Genomic DNA, 22091 nt, shown 5'->3' with positions numbered 1-22091 from the left:
GGCTGTCCAGGGAACGCCTCGGGATCCCCCCGGAAGAGATGGATGAAGTGGCTGGAGAAAGGCAAGTCTGGGCGTCCCTGCTGAAGCTACTGCCCCCGCGACCCGACCTCGGATAAGCGGTAGAAGATGGATGGATGGACAATATAAAAGAAACACTACTCAGCTCATGAGTCAGTCGTTGCCAGTGTTATAACGTGTACCTGGTTGAATGTTGTCTCTGATAATGCTGACGTGTTCGTCTCGATCGGGCCGGGTGTGTTCGTGCCAAAACCCGATCACATGACCCAGCTCGTGCACTACGATGCCAAACTTGTCACAGTTCTTTCCAATTGATATAGCCTGGGGGCCTCCTCCACGGCGGCCCACGTAGGAGCAGCACCTGCCAATCAAGAGACATACACATAAAGGCAGTGTTAGCCGGATGAGAATATTGTGCCTGGACCGCACGGCTTTGCAAACTAAACTACAATTAGTGAACGAGAATCGAGTTCCTGGATGCTCTCCTCAAACTTACAGGGGAGCCATATGAGGATAATCCACACATAGAGCAGTAACATTCATTCATTCATTGGTTTGCCACTGCAGATGTGGAGGGGACAGCGCTTCCTCTCTGTGTGACATTAAAAGGTTGTATGGAGGACGGGCACACTCATCGTGGCCCTGTGCGCCAGACGCTGCTCTCTAATTACCACAAGCCCAACAAGGCTCTCCTGAGACACGCCTTGAACTTTGCAAAGGACAGAGGGGGGGCCTGCTCAATATGCGTCAGTCAGGCATTCCCACTGCTAACCGCTGCCGCCCGTGTGGATAATGCCATCCCTGTTGCCCCCAAGTTATAAATGGCTAGCAACGGTTGGCTAGGAAAAGTCCTGTCTAATGAACTAAGTCATCTTTTGTGTTTAGTGCTCTGTGCTCAATGATATACATCAGATGAGCATGTCTGACAGTCCAAATGTAGTTCTTGTGTTGTAGTGCAAAATACAGTGAGGGCTGTCACTATCAAATCTTTTTAAAATCGATTATCCTATAGATATTGTCGAATACAAGTAATTGCTGCCCTCCTCCCCAGCCCCATTTTTTTTTTTAACAACTAACAGATTTTATTCTCACTGGCTGGACTTCTACCCTCAAATTGCATATGTTGGTATTGTGTGTATGGTATAAACGCTATACAGAATTCGAGACAACAAAATTAGCCTTCCCCTCCTTGAGCCGCCACCTCGTGGTGGAGGGATTTGTGTGTCCCAATGATCCTAGGACCTAAATTGTCTGGAGCTTCACGCCCCTGGTAGGGTCACCCATGGCAAACAGATCCTAGGTGAGGGACAAGACAAAGCACGGCTCTAAAACCCCATATGACGAATACAATTAATGGTTTTAGGTTTCCCTTGGCCGGACGCGGGTCACCGGGGCCCCCCTCTAGAGCCAGGCCTGGAGGTGGGGTACGAAGGCCGGCGCCTGGTGGCCGGGCCTGCACCCATGGGGACAGCCCGAAAGGGTAACGTGGGTCCCCCTTCCCATGGGCTCACCACCTGTGGGAAGGGCCATAGGGGTCGGGTGCAGTGCGAGCTGGGCGGTGGCCGAATGCGGGGACCTTGGCGATCCGATCCGGCTACAGCAACTGGCTCTAGGGACGTGGAATGTCACCTCTATGGCAGGAGCCCGAGCTGGTGTGTGTGGTTGAGGTGTTCCGACTAGATATAGTCGGGCTCGCCTCCACACACGGCTTGGTCTCTGGTACAAGTCCTATTGAGAGGGGTTGGTCACCCCCCCCCCCCCCCCCCCGGCTCGGCGCCTGTACGTTGGAGTTCACCCCAGTGAACGAGAGGGTAGCCTCCCTCCGCCTTCAGGTGGGGGGGATGGGTCCTGACTGCTGTTTGTGCCTATGCACCAAATAACAGTCCAGAGTACCCACCCTTTTTGGAGTCCTTGGAGGGGGTGCTGGAGAGCGCTCCCGCTAGGGACTCAGTCGTTCTGCTGGGGGAGTTTAATGTTCCCGTGGGAAATGACAGTGAGACCTGGAGACCCCGATCAGAACCCGAGTGGTGTTCTGTTATTGGACTTCTGTGCTCACCACAGATTGTCCATAACGAACACCATCTTCAAGCATAAGGGTGTCTACACGTACACTTGGCACCAGAACACCCTAGTTCGCTGTTCGATGATCAACTTTGTGGTCGTGTCATCGGACTCGCGGCCGCATGTCTTGGACACTCAGGTGAAGAGAAGGGCGGGGCTGTCAACTGATCACCACCTGGTGGTGAGTTGGCTCTGATGGTGGGGAAAGATGCCGGTCCGACCTGGCAGGCCCAAACGTATTGTGAGGGTCTGCCGGGACCGTCCGGAGCTGTGGCTGTAAGGTAGTCTGTGCCTGTCGTGGCGGCAATCCCCAAACCCGTTGGTGGACACCAGCGGTGAAGGATGCCGTCAAGCTGAAGGAGTCCTATCGGGCCTTTTTCGCTTGCGGGACTCCTGAGGCAGCTGGCCAAGCGGAAAGCAGCTTAGGTGGTCGCTGAGGCAAAAACTCGGACGTGGGGGGGGTTTGGTGAGGCCATGGAGAACGACTTCCGGACAGCTTTGAGGAAATTCTGGCCCACCATCCAGCATCTCAGGAGAGGGAAGCAGTGCTCCATCAACACTGTGTATACTGGGGATGGGGCGCTGCTGACCTTGACTCGGGACGTTGTGAGTCAGTGGAGAGAATACTTTTGAAGACCTCCTCAATTGCACCAGCACGCCTTCCCATGAGATTTGCCGGAGTTCCTAAAGGCTCTGGATGTTGTAGGGCTGTCCTGGTTGACACACCTCTGCAACATCGTGTGGACACCGGGGACAGTGCCTCTGGATTGGCAGACTGGGGTGGTGGACCGGAGGGTGTGTTCCAACTACAGGGGTATCACAATCCTCAGCCTCCCTGGTAAGGTCTATTCAGGGGTGCTGGAGAGGAGGGTTCGTTGGGAAGTCGAATCTCAGATTCAGGAGGAGCAGTGTGGTTTTCGTCCTGGCCAAGGAACAGTGGACCGGCTCTTCACCCTTGGCAGGGTCCTCGAGGATGCATGGGAGTTCGCCCAATCAGTCTACATGTGTTTTGTAGACTTGGAGAAGGCGTTCGACCGTGTCCCTCGGGGAGTCCTGTTAGGGGTGCTTCGCGAGTGTGGGGTACCGAATCCCCTGATACGGGCTGTTGGGTCCCTGTACGACCGGTGTCAGAGTTTGGTCCACATTGCCGTAAGTCGGACTCGTTTTCGGTGAGGGTTGGACTCCGCCAAGCCTCCCCTTTGTCACAGATTCTGTTCATAACTTTTATGGACAGAATTTCTAGGCGCAGCTGAGGCGTAGAGGGGGTCCGGTTTGGTGGCCCCAGTATTGCATCTCTGCTTTTTGCAGATGATGTGGTTCCGTTGGCTTCATCAGGCCATGATCTCCAACTCTCACTAGAGCAGTTCAGTGTGAAGCGGCTAGAATGAGAATCAGCACCTCCAAATCTGAGACCATTGTCCTCGGTTGGAAAAGGGTGGAGTGCCCTCTCCAGGTCGGGGATGAGATCCTTCCCCAAGTGGAAGAGTTCAAATATCTTGGGGTATTGTTTACGAGTGAGGGAAGAATAGAACGAGAGATTGACAGGCAGATCGGTGCACCGTCTGAAGTAAGCGTCCAAAGGTTCCGACCAGCGCAAAATGGTTCCGGGTGGCAAAAATATGCTTTTATTTATTTTATTTATTGACATTTTTGTATCGACCAATTTTTGTGGCTGACTTAGCCAAGTTAGTTATTTCTTTTCCCACAGCCCTAAGTGGTACTTTGACGAGTTTAATTCGTTCCGTGACCAAGTATATAAAATAGATTTTGTCCATTGAAATTAATTGAAATGCCATTAATCCGTTCCAGCCTACCAAAAACCACTACAACTTTAGATTGAATTTTAAAACAAAATAGCTCTTTTATTAAAACATAAAGGAGAAGTTTTATAAAGTGTAATTACTGGATGAATACTGGATGTAATGAAGTACTGGATGATTACTGGATGTAATGAAGTACTGGATTTCTGTGTTGGATGTGTTCAGTAGCGGTTTCTGATATGGGTTTCTGAACCATTGGGCGCTTACTGCATCCTGTGGGGGGGGGGACACACTGTGGATCTCCTTGCCCACTTGTGAGGGCATTACAGTAACTTAAAGGTTTGGCAATTTTCAAACACACACACGCACACACACAAATAAATAAATAAATAAATAAATTTAAAAATCAGCCTCTATCTATTATGGTAACACTCCATTACGAATAAGCCGTGGCTAACGTCGGCTTGTTTACAGTGCACGTATCATGCATGAACATTAAATTTTATTTTTAAGAAACCACTGCGCCTGAGGAAAAACAACAATTCAGAGACAGAAGGTGAGACTGAAGAGTGGGCCCACTCATAGTGGACACACCCCCACGGCCTTGCGCTGTAATTTTTACCTTAGGCTTCAGAAGATTTGCTGAAACTATCCACCTCCATAAAATACAAAAAAATCCCATAGCTTCGTTTTACAAACAACTGGGCATAAGACTAGCAAACACACACAGAGCAAAGGGACCTCAGACAGTTGAGAGGATTCAGAAGCAAAGCAGAATTAGCAAAATTTCTGCCAGAGAGGTATGTTTATCACCTCTTTTTGATTTTTAATTGATTCTATATTCCAAAAAATTAAAACCTCAAATCGATAACATTTTGTGTTATGGTAACAATCCATTGCGAATAAGTCATGCTACCAATGTAGCAGCGGTGGCAGTGTACGTATCATGCATGAAAATGAGGGGCAATGGTTTTAGTCAGACTCAAGAGGTCGAGGGATTAGTGAAGTAAGGCTACGTTTAAATCTTGCCAGCAGTTTTGACACAGCAAATTTCCTTTTGAATTGCTCCTTTTTTTTTTTATTTTGTCTCGCAATACAAACCAAAAAATATCTATAAATAAATAAATAAAAAGACTAATAGATGTAACTTGAAAAACACAAAAGGTACCAATGTAGTCTTAAAATGAAAGGTCCAGTCCAATGTGCTTGTGAATGGTCTCTTAGCAACAACAAACTTCCCCGCTTGGTTTAAAAGGGAAACCCTGACTGGACACTGTGAAGGTCAATAAAATGGAGTAAACAGGGCTGAGCGGAGGCTGCGGAAGTCTCCCTGCTGGGTGTAGTGGTGTGCAACATGCATGACACAAGAGCTCAGTGACTGATGCACTGTGATGAAGAGATACAGGAAGCGTTCCTGACCACTGAATGGGAAGTCTCTCCGAGGACTGGTAGGAATCTGAAATAACAGCTCACGCAGAGACCGGGAAGAGAGGAACAATGGTGAAAGGCTGCCGAGCAGGGAGCAAGGAAAAGCACATAGGCGTTAAATCATTAGTTGGAGCTGAAGAAGGCCGAGCAGAGCTTTGCAGAACCACGAACCCCACTGACTCACCCACATGGTCGGTAGGTGAAGACAATGTAGCTCTCCTCCTGTGTCCTCTCAATGAAGGTCACACAGGTGTGCTTCTCCCAGTGCCGCATGGCTTGGCGGAATATAGCTCGCTGACTGCCTGAATAGGACCAGACAGAGGGTGAGATCATGCGAGTTGGACACACACATTGAGAAGGGGGGGGTGTCAAAGAAAAATGCAGCATGCGTCGTCAGTAAGTCTTCAGAAGCTTGGTCAGTTATGGTTATCTAAACTGGTTTCATCTGTTACAAAACATACCTTCTGCATACTTGATGTTGTTTTTTTACATTACGTTTCTGACATTCCCTTTCATCAAGTTGAAATGAAATGCCATATTCAGATATACAAACATCTGTACCACATTAAAAGCATCTGTGATTATTTTCATAAGAAGGCATAACTTACCACTAAAATTACCACTGATGACATATGGAATAACACCTTCAGGCCAAACACGCTCGGGTCTGGACGTGGCAGCCCGTTTCCTGCGGCGAGCGCCTTGTCTGTTTTGGCTATTCTGATTGCTTGATCCTGAAAAAGTAAAATTGAGATTGAAAGAGAAATTTAACAAATGAATTCACCACAAAAATTCTATCACTATGAAAGGGAAGAATGTATTGTGCATGACCTATTATAATAATACTGACAATACAAAAAGCATCTGATGTGATACCATAAAATCTAAATTAAATTGATTTGGACCATGGCATTTACATATTTTTATTCAAATGTTCTGATCAGAATCAGCACTATTTTTCCCCATCTCTCATTTTACCCCCAGTAAAAAAATCAAAAATAAAAAAAACATTCACATGCAGGCCGCAACATGAATGTGCTTGTTTGGACATGCACTACTGTAGTTTATAGAATTCGGAATCTCCCAGCTGTTGTCTAAGCACCAGTTTTCCATTCAGGAACACTATTCACCGAACAATACCCAGTAATTACTCCTGCACATGACTGTACATTTGTAATGATGTTTATGGGTTTAAAACTTCAAAACCTCCAATGACAGTCTATGTTAGGCACTGCAGTGAATCACCTGAGAAACTGATGCTGTGATTATATTTTTAATCTATCTAGAGCAATAATAGGAAATGCAATGCCAGAGCCATTGCGCTGAAATTCCATCTTGGTTTGCATTGTTTTTACCTGTGTTTGTGCGATTGACAGTCTGGACCGTTCTGGTGGCCAAATCTATTATTCTGTCTACTTTAAATGATCGTAAGTCCTCCTCATCTAGAGCTATGTCTCCCAGAAAGGCAGCTGAAAGAGACAAAAGAAAAATGGCACAGGTCAGATGACTGTTAAGTAGAAGTCCACATTTTGAAGCGCCACTCGCCTGAGGCTTTTCCTGCTGCTCAGACCGAGTTGGTTGCATGGATGGCTTGTCAACATATAAAAATAAAAAAACTTAATTGACTCCTTACTTACCGTGACACAGAAAGAGAGACATGAATGTTTGGTTAGCAGGAAGACCGGCTTGTCTGGGCTCCAAAGTATAGTATAGAAATGTCATCAATGTATTGGTGAGTTGGGGGAGGGGTCAGATTCAGTTTCTTGAAATGAAAATAAAGTATGAAACCTGGCTGTCCGCACAATTAATCGTGACAAGTTCAGACCAGCTTTACTAGACGACTACATACTGCGTGCTTGGACAGTTAATGAGAGCCATCAAATATGATATGACACACTGACACTGCCTCCGTGAAGTAATATGGGGCACCTTGATTGTATTAGCTTTTTAATGAGGCCAAGGAGAGGGGAAAAAATAACCAAACAGTCCCACTTTATGAGGAATGCGCTTTATGGGATTCCTTACTAAATGCCCCATTTCTATGCAGGAAGGGCTCAGGGTTCGCTCCACAGGGACAAGGCGCTCACTTTAACAAGCTTTTAACACCAGCACGTTTCCACAATTTATGGCCTGAGTTGTATGCATGCACCGGTGGGGGGAGGTGGCGCTTTTTTGGGGGTTTAAGCAGAGGGGGTGAGAAGCCAAAGTAGTGCCTCTGAAATCCGTTACTGAACAGGAGATAAATACGAGAGCGGAAGGCAAGAAAGATGGCATAGCACCCGCACTGCTGCTGTGAATAGAGAAGGCAGATGTGAAGCGTAGAGAAAATGACAACCCTCTGCATGTGCGTTTCCAGGCTTGTGAAGTGGACCAGAGAGCAATTAAATTGAGAACGTAATGCCAGTTATTTTTTTGTGGTTGTATTTTTAACTTCAATGTGTCATCCCTGATAAAAACTATATTTACTGAGATGCAACCCAGAACCGTCAGATCTGTAGATAAGTGTGGTTTGTCTTTTGCACAGAAATAAAAGGGATGTAAAGCGAAAAAAAAAAAAAAAAACGGCACACGCTTCTCTAGTGAAAACAAGAACAGCTTGAAATTTCTTGCAGGCAGTGTGAAGTCCACAGGACACAATTACTAATTAGATGAGAGTTGAAACAGGCACCAGAAGAGAATGACAAAATCATGTATTAAAATTTACTTGCATCCCCACGAGTACCTTTGACCAGCTATCGTTCAGTCATAGCGGGAAGAGAAATATAATTCCTGATTGTTGGAAAGATTGACTGAGAGCTACATTTAGTTTTAGCTAATTTGGGCATCTTTGTTTCAATACTACAAGCCTCGAATTTTTTTTTTTTTTCTTTGAGGAGCAGTTTTGCTAATTATTACTTCATTTGAGGAGCAACTTTCTAATTTTGTGTTTTATGAGGCACAAAATGCGAATTATGACCCAAATAGTGATGCGAGACTAATTTGAGCCTTAATACCAATAGGGCTACTTAGGGTCTCTTTGGAAAGTCAAATCTCAAGGCGACATGGAAAGGTGCTTTCTTTTGAACTTTGGAAAAGACAGCACTGTATAAAATTATTTCGACTCCACTTTTACTAACAGACATCATTGCGTGACAGTGAGTATTGCTGTTGTCAGTCTCGATGTTGAAACTACTACTTTCCAAAAATGGACTACTTACTTCAATCCATGAGTGCTTGTCATATATATTTTAATCAGGTTGTCTCAAACAGTGAGGATAACTTAAGTAGCTATAGTTATGTTGACGTGGAATTCCCTGCCCCAGTAGTGTTTCTTAAATGTGAAGGTGCCATTTTATTTTTTTCAATTGTGTAAATTATTGGCTGTGAAAAAAACTATTATTTTGTCTAATGTTACCATCATAAATTGCTTTGTAGCATAACGGTAACTCATTCGCAATTTGTTACTTATTTTGCTTCCATACTTTCAACCGTCCTAAGTAAAAATCTGAATCCAAAGAAGCCTAATACGGTAATACGCTAATATGGATTGTTTTTCTCACACAGAACGCTAATGATTCAATGATTGAATTCGCACTAAATTGCCCATAGCTACGTGGGCCGACCTGTGGTACATATGCTTCAAGTATTTCCAGTATGTTTTAGGGAGATCGGTTTAGATTTCATTAAGACTGATATAGATGGACAATGAAGTTTTAAGGATGTCTGTTAAAAATTATGACTGATCGAGCCCTGTGTTTCCATCAAGTGATACAGCTCATTTAGCTTGGAATACTCCTTCCACCGTATTCCACTTACCATTTGTTTCATTTACTGTATTACAGCGGAAGAACAACACAGAACGCAACATTCTCCATCGACCAATCAAAGACTGAATCAAAGACTGAAAACTGTTCAGACAGGATATATAGAGTGCATTACAATGGCTACACAACAATGTGCTACTTGGCGGACACCAGGTTTACAGAACACTCACTGATTTGGTCATTTTGCCCCACATTGAAAATTAAATGGGTTGTCATTTACTTGTAGAACAATATCTGATGGCTTTCACAAAATTGGAACCTGTAGGAAGCAGAAATGAAAGCCAGTGGTGGCCCAGGTGGAAGGGTCAGGGGTTAGTCGTACGCGCTCTGATGGCTTTGTGAAGATGACAATACTCTGCAGGACGAAGAGGCTGCACGTGGCTGAATGACAGTGTTTGGGATGAGATGTTAATGACAGCAATAAGCAGAGGTGTACAGGCTGATTACAAGACAAGGCATGCATAGGGCAGGCTTGAATTTCAGAGGTGAGAAAGGATTCTCTCATTTGAGTTTACACAAAAAAAAAACATACCACTCACAATCAGTACTTGTAGTGACTGATTGCCTAATGACAACATTGACAAGGGAAAGCTACCGTGGTGTTTTATCTTCATTTTTATTTGATTCTCAGAAATGAGTGCTAAAAAGAAGAAGCTGTACTTGAGCGTTTCATTCCAAATGAAAAACAGAACAAAGACAATACAGAACAATCTGCTGGCGTTTTGTCACTGTATTGAATATAAAGCACGACTGGAGGACACATCCTGTCAATGGTCAATTTGCACCATGTCAGGCGAGCTGCATGCAGGCAAAGGGCGGGCGGCAAAGTCCACAAGGTTCACGTCGGGCTGTGAACTCTGCCCATGGCCGAGGACCAACCAACCACCACAGCGCCGGGGACGGGCTCCCTAATCCTTATTTAGTCTTTGTTCTCAGACAACAGTGGAAATTGAAGTGAGCAAATGAACTGCCAGGTGGCATGAGAACTCATATCCCCCAGGCGTAGCAGTCGTCCTGGAAACGCAGTTGCAGGTTTATGGAAAGACTCGTCGGAATTGTAAATTAATCCCCATGTCTCCTCACTTTAATTATCCACAGACAAATGATTTTAGGAATCGTTTGTACACCACCCTGGGCTGGGATTGAGGACAGGCTATGGAGAAAGGTGATAAACCCATCTCTATACAAAGCCTTCTAATGATGGCAAATGTAAACACAGAAGAGTCATGTGTGACACTGTAGATTATAGCTCTGCACAGATGGCTTCCCAAACATTACTCATTACCTAAATGACAACAGATGTAGTTATGATACTAATAGCTATACAGATTGGCAGTATGTTGGTGGGTTATTTGGTCCTGCTCCAGTTCAGACATAAATTTTTAAGTAAAGACATTCGTACATTTATTTTCATGCCATTTAATTCAACTGAAGTAATTGATTTTGGAAAGCACCAATTTCATGTTTCTCCGTGATTTTTTCCCCCCAGTTAATCTAGACCGTCATAATCCTTCTCATTTCAGACCCCCTCCCCTCAGTTTTCATTATATTCACTCAGATTATACGACAGATCTCAATCAAATTAATCCCATTGATTCATGTAATGCCCAAGCCGCGACCTCCGCGGTGTCAAACACGCCAGGATTCCAAATAAATCCCCTTCCTTGAATACCAGGCCGTGACATCTGCCACTGAAACCTGCACAAACATCAATACTAAGCCTATACAGACACCAGTAGCAGCCTATATTTAGAAGGACTGTTAAACTGTTCCGTGCTCTTACTTGAAGTCTTTCCGCATGCAAGACCGACTGATGAAGGATGAGAAAGCCAGGCCAATATGTAAGCCAGGAATGCATCACAATACCCTGGCACCACCTTTCACAGCCTGTGTTTGGTAACAAACGCTGCATTTGAATCCCAATGGAAGCCAGCTGTGTATTGCGTTAAGGTGATTACCATTTGATGACAGTGTAAGTATCACTTTTCAGGTTCCATTCTGTGGCAACCCTCTCTGATCATTCCTGGCGAGTGGAAACAATGTCACCCTACACACTGGAGATTTAAAGATCAAATATACAATAGGGCAAGTGTAGTGACACGCGGCATCTCAGGAGACAGCAAATCTAGTGAGGATTCAGCTTACTAAGCATCGAAAAGATAAACTCGACTCGAGGTGTGTTTTGTGATTTTTATATTTTGTTTTTGTGATGCTATCACAGAATAATGAGTGATGGCAAAAAGTCTAATGATAATCATGGAGCCTGAAATGTGACTGTAATTGTCACATATTTGCTGGATTACTGTAATGCAATTTATGTTGGAGTCAACCAGTCCTACGTCAAACATGCTGCTTTTGGCTTCTTAACTGGAACACCTAAGAGGGAGCACATAACTCAGATTCTGGTCTCCCGCCACTGGCTAACTGTGAATGATGGAGTTATTTTAAAGATTTTTTTAAATTTGTTTTTAAATCTTTAAATGGTTTGGACTCACCTTACCTCTTTGAGCTGATCCATCCCTACGCTCCTGCCCGGTACCTCAAGTCAGATGACGTGCTGCTTTTGTAGGTAAAGAGACCTAAGCAGAAGCTCAGAGGGGATGGGATAGAGCTTTTTCTATTGCTGGCCCCACACTTTGGAATGACCTCCTGGTGCACATTTTGATAAGTTTTTGTCAGTTTTTAAAACTCGTCTTAAAACTGATTTTTATTCTTTGCAACCTGGCATTGTCTTAAAGTTGTTTTGTTTTACATTCTGTTATGTTTAATTGCTTTATATTGTATGTTTGATTTTTGTGTACAGCACTTTTACAGCTGTTGTTGTTTTTAAAGTGCTCTATAAATAAAGATGAGCTGGGATGGATGAGTTGAGAATAATGTAAATGTGTCACTCTACTTTTAAAGCCAGCAGCTGTGATTTTCTCTGCAACTGCTCTGCTTGACATTTTCTAACAAGGCAATTTCAGCGCAAGGTGGGAGAAGGGAGCCAATTTGCTTATCTGCTCATTTGAGAAAGGTACATATGGTATAATTAGAAAAGAAGCTCTGGCTGGAGTCTCATCTACCACAGTCGGAGATTCAAGTAATTATCTTCGTAAAAGCCTGAAGTCTAATTCAGCCGAGATGAAGGCTGTCACCGTAACTGCAGCTTCGAGCTTAATGACTAAATTGAGCGTGACCGAGGCTGCAAAGGGCAAGCAGCAAGCGTCTACGTTCCCTTCAACATTTCACACTACATCGAGCCCATTAGCAGATTGGATTTCACAGCTCATCCCCGCCACTGATTACTGATGCACCTCAAAACTTGAGCAACCCCCTTTAATGACGTATCAGCTGCTTATTTGGGGTTTTTAAATGTTGAAAAAATGCAGCACTCAAACTGAGAATAAGATAGATTGCAGGAATTTTACATTTTTATTTGTAAAATGGTTTTAGATTAATTGATTTGACAGCTCTCTGTTCTTATCGCCTCAGGGTTACCGAAAACAGCATCGCAGCACCAGTGAATAGTTTGAAAGAAAACAACAGTAAATAATGAAGAAATTACTGTTAAGCTCCTCATTACAGTAAGATAATTATGCATCCCTTGAGCCATTTAAATGACCCCCCACTTCCACCAAAACCATCCAAAGCATTTGTTGTTGCTTAGGCTCCGCACTTGGTACAAATGTGATCCAAGATTAGTTATTACTTAGCTCTGACGACAAACACATTGTTCCAACTAATGCACCGAGATCATGCCAATAGATCGGGCGCCTAATCACCTGAACCCTGCCGGGAGAAAAGTGGCAGGGGTCCTGCCGTGTAAAAAAAAAAAAACACCCATCATGGGGCCTGCATTCCATGATAAAAGAAAAAGCATCTGCTTCAGTGTTGCTTAGAGGCCCCATCATGAAGTTCAGCAGACAGCACAATCACATTTTCAGAGCACCACCAAGGAATGGAGCTGTATTGTCATCTGCTTGGAAAGCTGCCTTCTTTCCACACTTGCAATTGAAATAGCTCCAAATATAAAGAGCTAGTTTTTAAAATCTTAAATCATAACAGCTTAAAAATTTTCTTTTTTTTTTTTTTTTAATTAGCAAAAAAATTACAGGCTACATTTAAGGGACGTGGTAGTCTATAAGAAAAACATGCAGTTGGATGTTAAAATGTCAGTCATTACAAATGGTTACTCTAAAAAGTCTTATATTTGATTGACATATATGCCATGTTAAACAAAAGTTTGTGGTTTGTGTTTTTTAACAATATTTGACTAAAATGAAAAAAAAATGGTATTGGTACATTCCTAGTAAGCACATTAGAAGGTCTTGTCTTCTAATACTATACCACTTTGTACTCTGTTCACGACATGTGATAGTCAAAGTGACACAAAAGGAGCCGCTGCCTTCTCACAGGAACACCTGGTGACCTGGTGGGTTTGGGCTAGGGGGCAGTCTAATAATATCTCCAGGTTTGGATACGGGCAGTATATAAAGCAGTGGATCCAGTAAAAATATTTTGATTACTGTTTACGTCTGCATGTGCGGAAAGATATATGCTAGCAAGAAAGTATATTGACGCAGTGTGTGATGTCATATATCTAGACATGATACAATAAAGGCTTATGGAGTCACTGAGAGGAAGTTTTTAATGGGGAACATTAAACATAGTGTGACTCAAAATAACTGATTTTATTTTTAATACACCCGAAGGGGGAAAAACGCAGCTGTTGTATTTCAAAAAGACCAAACCAGGTTGAGTGCTGACCGCAAGAGGAATGACATAAGTCACAGTTTGTCTGGCCTACACCGTCCAGCCCTGCTTTCCTTTGGCAGAAGGTGAATGACCTACAGTCAGCGCCGGCTAGTCCGAGGAGGAGGAGGAGATGAGAGCTGGGGGTTCAGAGAGTTGAGAAAACCAAATTTTATAAAAGAGGAAAAAGAGGTGGAGGGCTCCAGTCTAGCCTGTCTGCAGCCAAGATTAAAAGCATGCAGGAGCCAAACGCATTTGTCAAAATCAACTCATAAATACTGACAAGAAGAAATACTGACACTTCAGTAGATTAAGGGATCACTGATGGAAAAATTTATTTTTAAATTTTTATGTTTTTGGTGCTTGAAAATGGAAATATTTGAAAACGGGCCTCAAAGTGTGAGGTCTTGAAAATGATAATATAGTGTCTGTCTAAATAAAACTGGAAATGATAGTCCCCAAAAATGGATGACATGGTATTGTGGGAATGGTCAAGTATCTTAAAATTGTGTCTATTGAGCGAAGCAGTATAAGGCACACACAGTAAATGATAATAAAAAAAATTATTTTATCTTTTCTCACACAAGCCGTTTTACACATACGAATACGAGAGGAAACAAACATTTAAATCAAGGAATTTACTCAATGCGCATGAGCAAATCTTAATATCAACCTGAATGCTTCAATGTGTGCAGATTTTTTTTTTTTTAAAAAGGAACAGATAACGCGTCAAAATAGAGATCATGGAAAAACTCGAAGAGTAAACACAATTTTGATCAGTTACACAAATGCTAAAAATAGACCAGTCCTTTGATGGGGAAAATCTGCAAATGCATCACAATAATGTTTAGGTCGCAGGGAGAAACTTTTTTGGTTTATATAATGTCCCGAACTTCACAATACAGTGGTGCATTGAGATAAGAGTTTAATTTGTTCAGTGACCACACTCGTAACGCAAATCACTCTTATCTCAAATCATCTTTTCCTATTGAAATGACTGGAAATGCAATTAATTAGTTCCAGCCCCCCATCCCCCAATGTTTTAATGTGTATTTTATGAGTGACAAAATAGCAGTCCACAATACATTGTCCATAATATTGTACTTTATAAAAACATACAGTAATCACATAATTAAATACAATTAAAAATAAAGAGTTTTTGTCACACTGTCACACTCAATTCAATGGCCATTGTGCTGCTCTTTCTCATGTGCCCGCTTTGGCCAGTTGGGTACAGTATAAGACAGAGGGATATACTGTACTTTTCATTGAAACGTCTCCACTCCTCTTAGATAATCAATATGGCACTAATACTAGTCATTCTTTGCAGAGGATAAAGAATATTACTGTACAGTACTGTTATATTCTCTGTTTACATGTGTTGCTGCACAGTTTGTGTTCAATCTATTGCTTAAATGATTATATATAAAATCAGCCAAACGGCAGCTCATATCTCAGAAAACTCAAGTCAAGTCTCTCTTATCTCAAGGCACCACTGTATGTCAAAATAACAAAGGTGGACCACAACTTTGTACTGGCATCACCGATAATGGTTCTCCAGCAAATCATTGAGCACATCCCTAATCGTAGCCAATGGAGTCGCATTACTTACCAGTCTTCACATACAGCACACACATGTTGACAAAAGTTATTCAAAAGTTGTTTTTGACCTGGAAGGGGTTGGTGTGCAAAGTGACATCACAGCATTTTCTACTTTTTTTTTTCCAGGTCGCTTTGACAAAAATATTTTTACATCATCATTGTTGTTTAAACGTAAGTCTGCTCGGTCTGCTTCATGAACAAGCGCCACCAGACACGTCCAAGTCACCACCGCCGCTGTCATGACTATCACCAAGCAGGGCATGACTGCTTCTCATCTATTTTTCATTTTGAAAAGAAGTGGACCTAATCTCTGTCGTGTCTCAAATGTCTCCCTGGGATCCTGCCAAGTCGGACTTCCACGGGTTGGCTTCACAAAGAGATGGTGTTACTTCAGAGTTGTTGCACTACTTTTGGCCAATAAATGCCTCTTTGCATCATGTCACCTTGTCATTTAATTCTTCATGAGAGGCACACTAAAAAAAATTCTGAACATGTATTGTAGTTGACTAAAATCTAAATATCAGGGTTTGTGGGATGTCAGTTTTTTACTGGGATGCTGATTGTAAAATGCTGTAAACTAATTTGCATCATCAAGAAGAAGACAAAGTCGATTGGCTTTTTCTTTGTAGGAAAGTACAAAAATGTCTTTACTTTTATGATGAATGATCTTTAACCTCGGCGGCACGGTGGCCGACTCGTTAGAGCGTCAGCCTCACAGTTCAGAGGACCAGCGTTCAATCCCCGGCCCCGCCTGTGTGGAGTTTGCATGTTCTGCCCGTGCCTGCGTGGGTTTTCTCCGGGCACTCCGGTTTCCTCCCACATCCCAAAAACATGCTTTAACTGGAGACTCTAAATTGCCTGTAGGCATGACTGTGAGTGCGAATGGTTGTTTGTTTCTATGTGCCCTGCGATTGGCTGGCAACCAGTTCAGGGTGTACCCCGCCTCCTGCCCGATGACAGCTGGGATAGGCTCCAGCACGCCCGCGACCCTAGTGAGGAGAAGCGGCTCAGAAAATGGATGGATGGATGGATTTTAACCTCTTAGGTGCGGTTTTCTCTGGCCCTATGCTTATCTGTGGGGTCAAATACAAGAATGAAAACAAATTTAAGTGCCACCTCTTGCATTTTTTTTTTTTTTTTTTTTTTTTTTTTTTTTTTTTTTTTAAATGGAGGAAGCCAAGATGTCTATTTATAAACAGTCGAAGAGGAAATTGCACTCTAGCCCTAACTTGAACGCTGTGGCCTTCTTGAAGTGGAGCATGAAGGCAAGAGTGGTACTGGCCACAGGGAACTTGAATATTTTTTGGGAGATATGGAGTTATGAAGGAAACTGGACAGCTGCGGGAAACAAAAAATACAGTCAGCGACTCTTCACTGCACACCAAGCGATTGCATGTCACAAATCTACTGAATACAAAAACTGTGACCCTATATCAGGTTTTGAGGCTCCACATACAATATTCTGTACTGTGTTATTTTTTCATTGTGCAAAACACAGGAAATGGGCAAGAATAAAGGAGATATATTTTGAGAGACTATTGGCAATGATCGATTGATTCACTGACTGTACCTGTGCAGTCTGGTGACAGAGACTCTCCAAGCTTTGCTTTCTAGCCACAGGTACATATGAAATTATAAATATAGTGGAGTATTATTGTAAACCACTGTATATATTGTGTTGGTACGGCTTGGCAGTGCCACGGTGGTTGACGGTTGGCCACTTGTGAAAAGTAGGTGCCAAAGCTCACACACGACAGTTCAGTCAATTTCCGCCGTGTTGCTCGGTGACCATTAATGCTCATCTTAATAAACCGACCCCTGTTGTTTTTTTGGACTTTGAGCTGAAAAACTTTGGGATGAGCTAAATTTAGTAACACAAGACACGTAGATGGTAAAGACAACAGGATTGTTCCACTTGAGCAGGTAAAAAACATGCAAGAAAATAAAAGTCAGCAAGGGCAACCTTACAGAGGTCAAGTGATGAGGAAATATTTCAAGCAGCTGGGTGCCATGACCATCTTCCACCTCTGAACACATTCTCATGAGGTGTCACTCAGATTACCAATTACAATAACATCCTCCCATGACACATATGCAGCATCACTGACTCCCCAGAACAGGACGTCATGTCCCGTAAATTGATATTTGTGCGCAATCACACGTGAAAATAAATTCAAACAGTGCTGCAATAACAGGAAGTAGCCTCTTCACTGGCTGCAGACATCTACAGCCAACCTTGGTTGTGTTTATACAAACCTACAATACAGCTCTTTTTCTTGGGTGTGTGGGGTTGTGGGGGACGGAGATGAACACATCAGATTGGTGGTTTGGTGAAAGTTGTGCTTTCAAGCCAGCTGCCACATCAGAAATGGTCACAGGCATAATAGGTAAGCACTTTGGGGACGTTGGAGGTCAGTGGAACAGGAATACTTTCAGCAGATGGGGGGGGGAAATCCCCCAAAGGGATTTGGCAAGACGTGGGAGTTAAGAGTGCAGGAAAAAGATTATCATGACAACTCAGATGTGTCTAAGCAGGCCCCAAAAAATTATTTGTTCACTGACACCATCCAGAAGGGGAGCACACATTGTTAAATAAAGTTTTCCCCATTATCCACAGCATGCTGGTCATAATCACACTTCGATGAGTTAAAAGTGACCCAAAATTGTAGGCTGAAACTTTTTAAACAACAGAAACTTTTTGGGGGGAGAAATGCAGTCAATCGTTTACTAAACTATGTCTCTCAAAGCCAAATAAATCCACAAAATGTCCCTTGGAGCCTTTTCCACAACTCCGTCAAACACTGTCATCTCCGATCTTCCCCCAAAAACAAACACAATCGTGGCACGTCCACATAAACGAGGCCAATTTCAGCAGACATTAACAAAAAATGTAAGTGAAAATCTCACTCACCAGCTTTGCAGGGATCCTTGTAGTCGATCACATCTGATGTGGCAACGGGCTCCACGAAGTAGCTCGGGTCGATCGCTTCCAAATCGAGGGCCAGTATCACGCCGAAGCAGGGTAGGAGAAGCAAACATCTCGCCGCGAGATCCATGATTGTGGTGGGGGAGACGGCCAAATGCGAGGGATAAAGGTAAAGGAAGAGAGGGGACAGACAGACAGACAGACGTAGAGAGAGAGAGAGAGAGAGAGAGAGAGAGAGAGAGAGAGAGAGAGAGAGAGAGAAATGGGAGGTTTTGGGGGAAACGAGATTCCTCCGGAGGGCGGGTTTAAATCCAACCTCTCTCCGGTGTCTTCTTGAGGTGGGGGGGCGGTTTAAGTGCTTGCTGTCCTCCAGCTGGAGCTCCGGGCTAGTGCCGAGAACTGCTTGAGAAACTTTGATGCTATGTCAGCAGCTCCTCGGGGGCGGCAAAAAGAAAGCCCACCTTTATTTTATTTTTTTTAAAACCTGGGTGCATTTTTTATTGCTCTTTTATGGTCCACTGTTAATAATATTATGTAGCGAGCCACCCCACAGCCCAGCAACAACAACAACAAAAAACAATTAACCATTGTTATAGCTAGCTTCCTTAAAATAGTACCACTTTTAACTCGGAGCTACTTTTAGGATTTAAAAAAAAAGCCAACATTTTAAAACGGCGTAGAAATTTAACAGCACATACAAGTAGAATTTAGGTTTTCATTTAAAGTTAATTACAATACATACGAGTAAATAAGGGGTGTTAGTTACTTTTACCATATTTACTAGGCGTACACGAGATTAACGAGGAACGTTGACGTGCACGTGTACACAAACGAATCCACGAACAGGCAAATAACAACAAACAGGATTTGAGGGGCAAACTAGAGTTTTTACCGCCACCTGTCGGCAATATACAATCTCGGCAGGAAGAAAAAAAAGTACAGTCCAATATACACTGTTTAAATTAACTTATTTAAGGAAGGAAGGAAACAAGGATGGCATGAAGGACAGGAGGGAGGGTCTTCCCGCCACTTTTAGGGTCTCTACCAGGTCATGGCTTGAAATCATGTTTTGAAATCCTACTCCATCCTAGATACCCACACTTGAAAACATAACTGTGTATTAAAACCGTCATTTGAAATAATAAACTAAAAACTCTAGTCCAGGCTAGAACACCTAATATGAAACCATAATCATGACTTAAAACTATGATTTGAATCCCACTTCTATCTATCGATCGATAGATATACAACCCCAATTCCAATGAAGTTGGGACGTTGTGTTAAACATAAATAAAAAGAGAATACAATGATTTGCGAATCATGTTCAACCTATATTTAATTGAATACACGACAAAGACAAGATATTTATGATCTCCGTTAACGTATTTTATGCTTCATAATGCGCCACACATTTTCAATGGGAGACTGGTCTGGACTGCAGCCAGGTCAGTCTAGTACATGCACTCTTTTACTATGAAGCCATACTGTTGTAACACGTGCAGAATGTGGTTTGGCATTGTCTTGCTGAAATAAGCAGGGCCGTCCATGAAAAAGACGTTGCTTGGATGGCAGCATATGTTTCTCCAAAACCTGTATGTACATTTCAGCATTAATGGTGCCTTCCCAGATGTGTAAATTACCCATGCCATTGGCACTAACACAGCCCCATACCATCACAGCTGCCGGCTTTTGAACATTGAGGCCATAACAGTCCGGATGGTTCTTTTCCTCTTTGGCCCTGAGTACATGACCTCCACAATTTCCAAAAACAATTTGAAATGTGAACTCGTCGGACCACAGAACACTTTTCCACTTTGCATCAGTCCATCTTAGATGAGCTTGGGCCCAGAGAAGCCGGCGGCGTTTCTGGCTGTTGTTGATAAATTGCTTTTACTTTGCATAGTAGAGTTTCAAGTTGCACTTACGGATGTAGCGCCAAACTGCATTTACTGACATTGGTTTTCTGAAGGTGGCACGGTGGCCGACTGGTTAGAGCGTCAGCCTCACAGTTCTGAGGACCCAGGTTCAATCCCCGGCCCCGCCTGTGTGGCGTTTGCATGTTCTCCCCGTGCCTGCGTGGGTTTTCTCCGGGCACTCCGGTTTCCTCCCACATCCCAAAAACATGCATTAATTGGAGACTCTAAATTGCCCGTAGGCATGACTGTGAGTGCGAATGGTTGTTTGTTTCTATGTGCCCTGCGATTGGCTGGCAACCAGTTCAGGGTGTACCCCGCCTCCTGCCCGATGACAGCTGGGATAGGCTCCAGCACGCCCGCGACCCTAGTGAGGAGAAGCGGCTCAGAAAATGGATGGATGGATGGTTTTCTGAAGTGTTCCTCAGCCCATGTGATGACATTCTTTACACATTGACGGTTTTTGATGCAGTGCCGCCTAAGGGTTCGAAGGTCACGAGCATTCAATGTTGGTTTTACATGCAGTGATTTCTCCAGATTCTCTGAACCTTTTGATGATATCATGGACCGTAGATGATGAAATCCCTAAATTCCTTGCAATTGTATGTTGAGGCACATTGTCCTTAAACTGTTCGACTATTTTCTCACACACTTGTTCACAAAGAGGTGAACCTCGGCCCATTTTTACTTGTGAATGATTGAGCAATTCAGGGAAGCTCCTTTTATACCCAATCATGGCACCCACCTGTTCCCAATTAGCCTGTTCATCTGTGGGACGTTCCAAACAGGTGTTTGATGAGCATTCCTCAACTTTCTCAGTCTTTTTTGCCACCTGTCCCAACTTTTTTGGGACGTGTTTTAGCCATAAAATTCAAAGTTAATGATTATTTGATAAAAACGATAAAGTTGATCAGTTTGAACATGAAATATCTTGTCTTTGTAGTGTATTCAATTAAATATAGGTTGAACATGATTTGCACATCATTGTATTCTTTTTTTATGTTTAACACAACTTCCCAACTTCATTTGGAATTGTATATATACATACACATACAACTATAAGGTATTCAAAAGCTTACTTTGAAACCCCCAGACCTTGCATGAAACCTGGAATTTTGCAATGTTGAAAGAGGGTATTACGCGGATTTAGGAGATTAAACTGTTTTACAAGTGCACAGTAGACCTTTGTCCCATCGTGTATAATGAGCGATGATCTGTCTGAGGTAACGTTTTCAGGCACAGACATTATGTCGATGAATGCAATTATTTGATTTCCTTGTGTGAACACGGGGGCACTTTTTAAAAATTTTTATTCTCTACCTTTGAAGTTTACCCATCTGTTCATGCATTCCCTTCATTACTGTTGCACACCACTGAAGTTCATAACCTGAGAATATTTTACATTTTCCAGATTTTATTTTGTGTTTCAAGAATTTTCACAAACATCATTATATTGGACATCACGGTGAACTAGTGGTCAGCACGTACTGTGGTTCAGGGTTCGATTCTCAGCTGGGAGATTGCATTTTCTCCCCACACTTGTGTGAGCTTCCTCCAGGTATACCGGCTTCCTTCCACATTCCAAAAACATGCATGTTAGGCTCATTGAAGACTCTAAATTGTCCAGAAGTAAGGATGCGGGTGTGAACGGTTGTTCATCTATATGTGCCCTACGATTGACTGGCAACCATTCAAGGGGGGAACCCCCACTGTGGTTGAAGAAAAATAAATAAATGAATGGATCGATCATCCTACTGTATCGTTTGGGGGTAGTGTTTGCTTTGTAAAACCACAGCATGCTCACCAATACAGTATATTGTTGTGTCGAGGCCTCTATTGACGACAA

At 43.1% G+C, this 22091-nt stretch overlaps 1 protein-coding gene across 3 annotated transcripts in view; it reads right to left on the bottom strand.

Moving 5' to 3' along the window:
• bmp1a (bone morphogenetic protein 1a) overlaps window positions 1–18560 on the bottom strand; it is a 45121-nt gene extending 26561 nt beyond the window's left edge. For 2 of the 3 annotated variants that reach the window (XR_009768282.1, XM_061672175.1), the window contains exons 1-5: window positions 18318–18559; window positions 6623–6736; window positions 5876–6001; window positions 5452–5569; window positions 201–379 (exon numbers count right to left, since the gene is read on the bottom strand). Coding sequence is in view for 1 of the 3 variants with exons in the window: in XM_061672175.1 (XP_061528159.1) it covers window positions 201–379; window positions 5452–5569; window positions 5876–6001; window positions 6623–6736; window positions 18318–18462 (682 nt within the window). In the remaining 2 variants the exon portion in view is untranslated. Of the gene's footprint in view, window positions 1–200; window positions 380–5451; window positions 5570–5875; window positions 6002–6622; window positions 6737–18317 lie in introns of all 3 variants that reach the window. The other variant, XR_009768283.1, reaches the window with a different exon arrangement.
• Window positions 18561–22091: the final 3531 nt, after the last annotated feature.

The sequence above is a fragment of the Phycodurus eques genome, chromosome 3 (assembly GCF_024500275.1).
Source record: "Phycodurus eques isolate BA_2022a chromosome 3, UOR_Pequ_1.1, whole genome shotgun sequence".
Lineage (NCBI taxonomy): Eukaryota > Metazoa > Chordata > Actinopteri > Syngnathiformes > Syngnathidae > Phycodurus > Phycodurus eques.
This window is presented reverse-complemented; position numbering and strand designations above follow the sequence as displayed.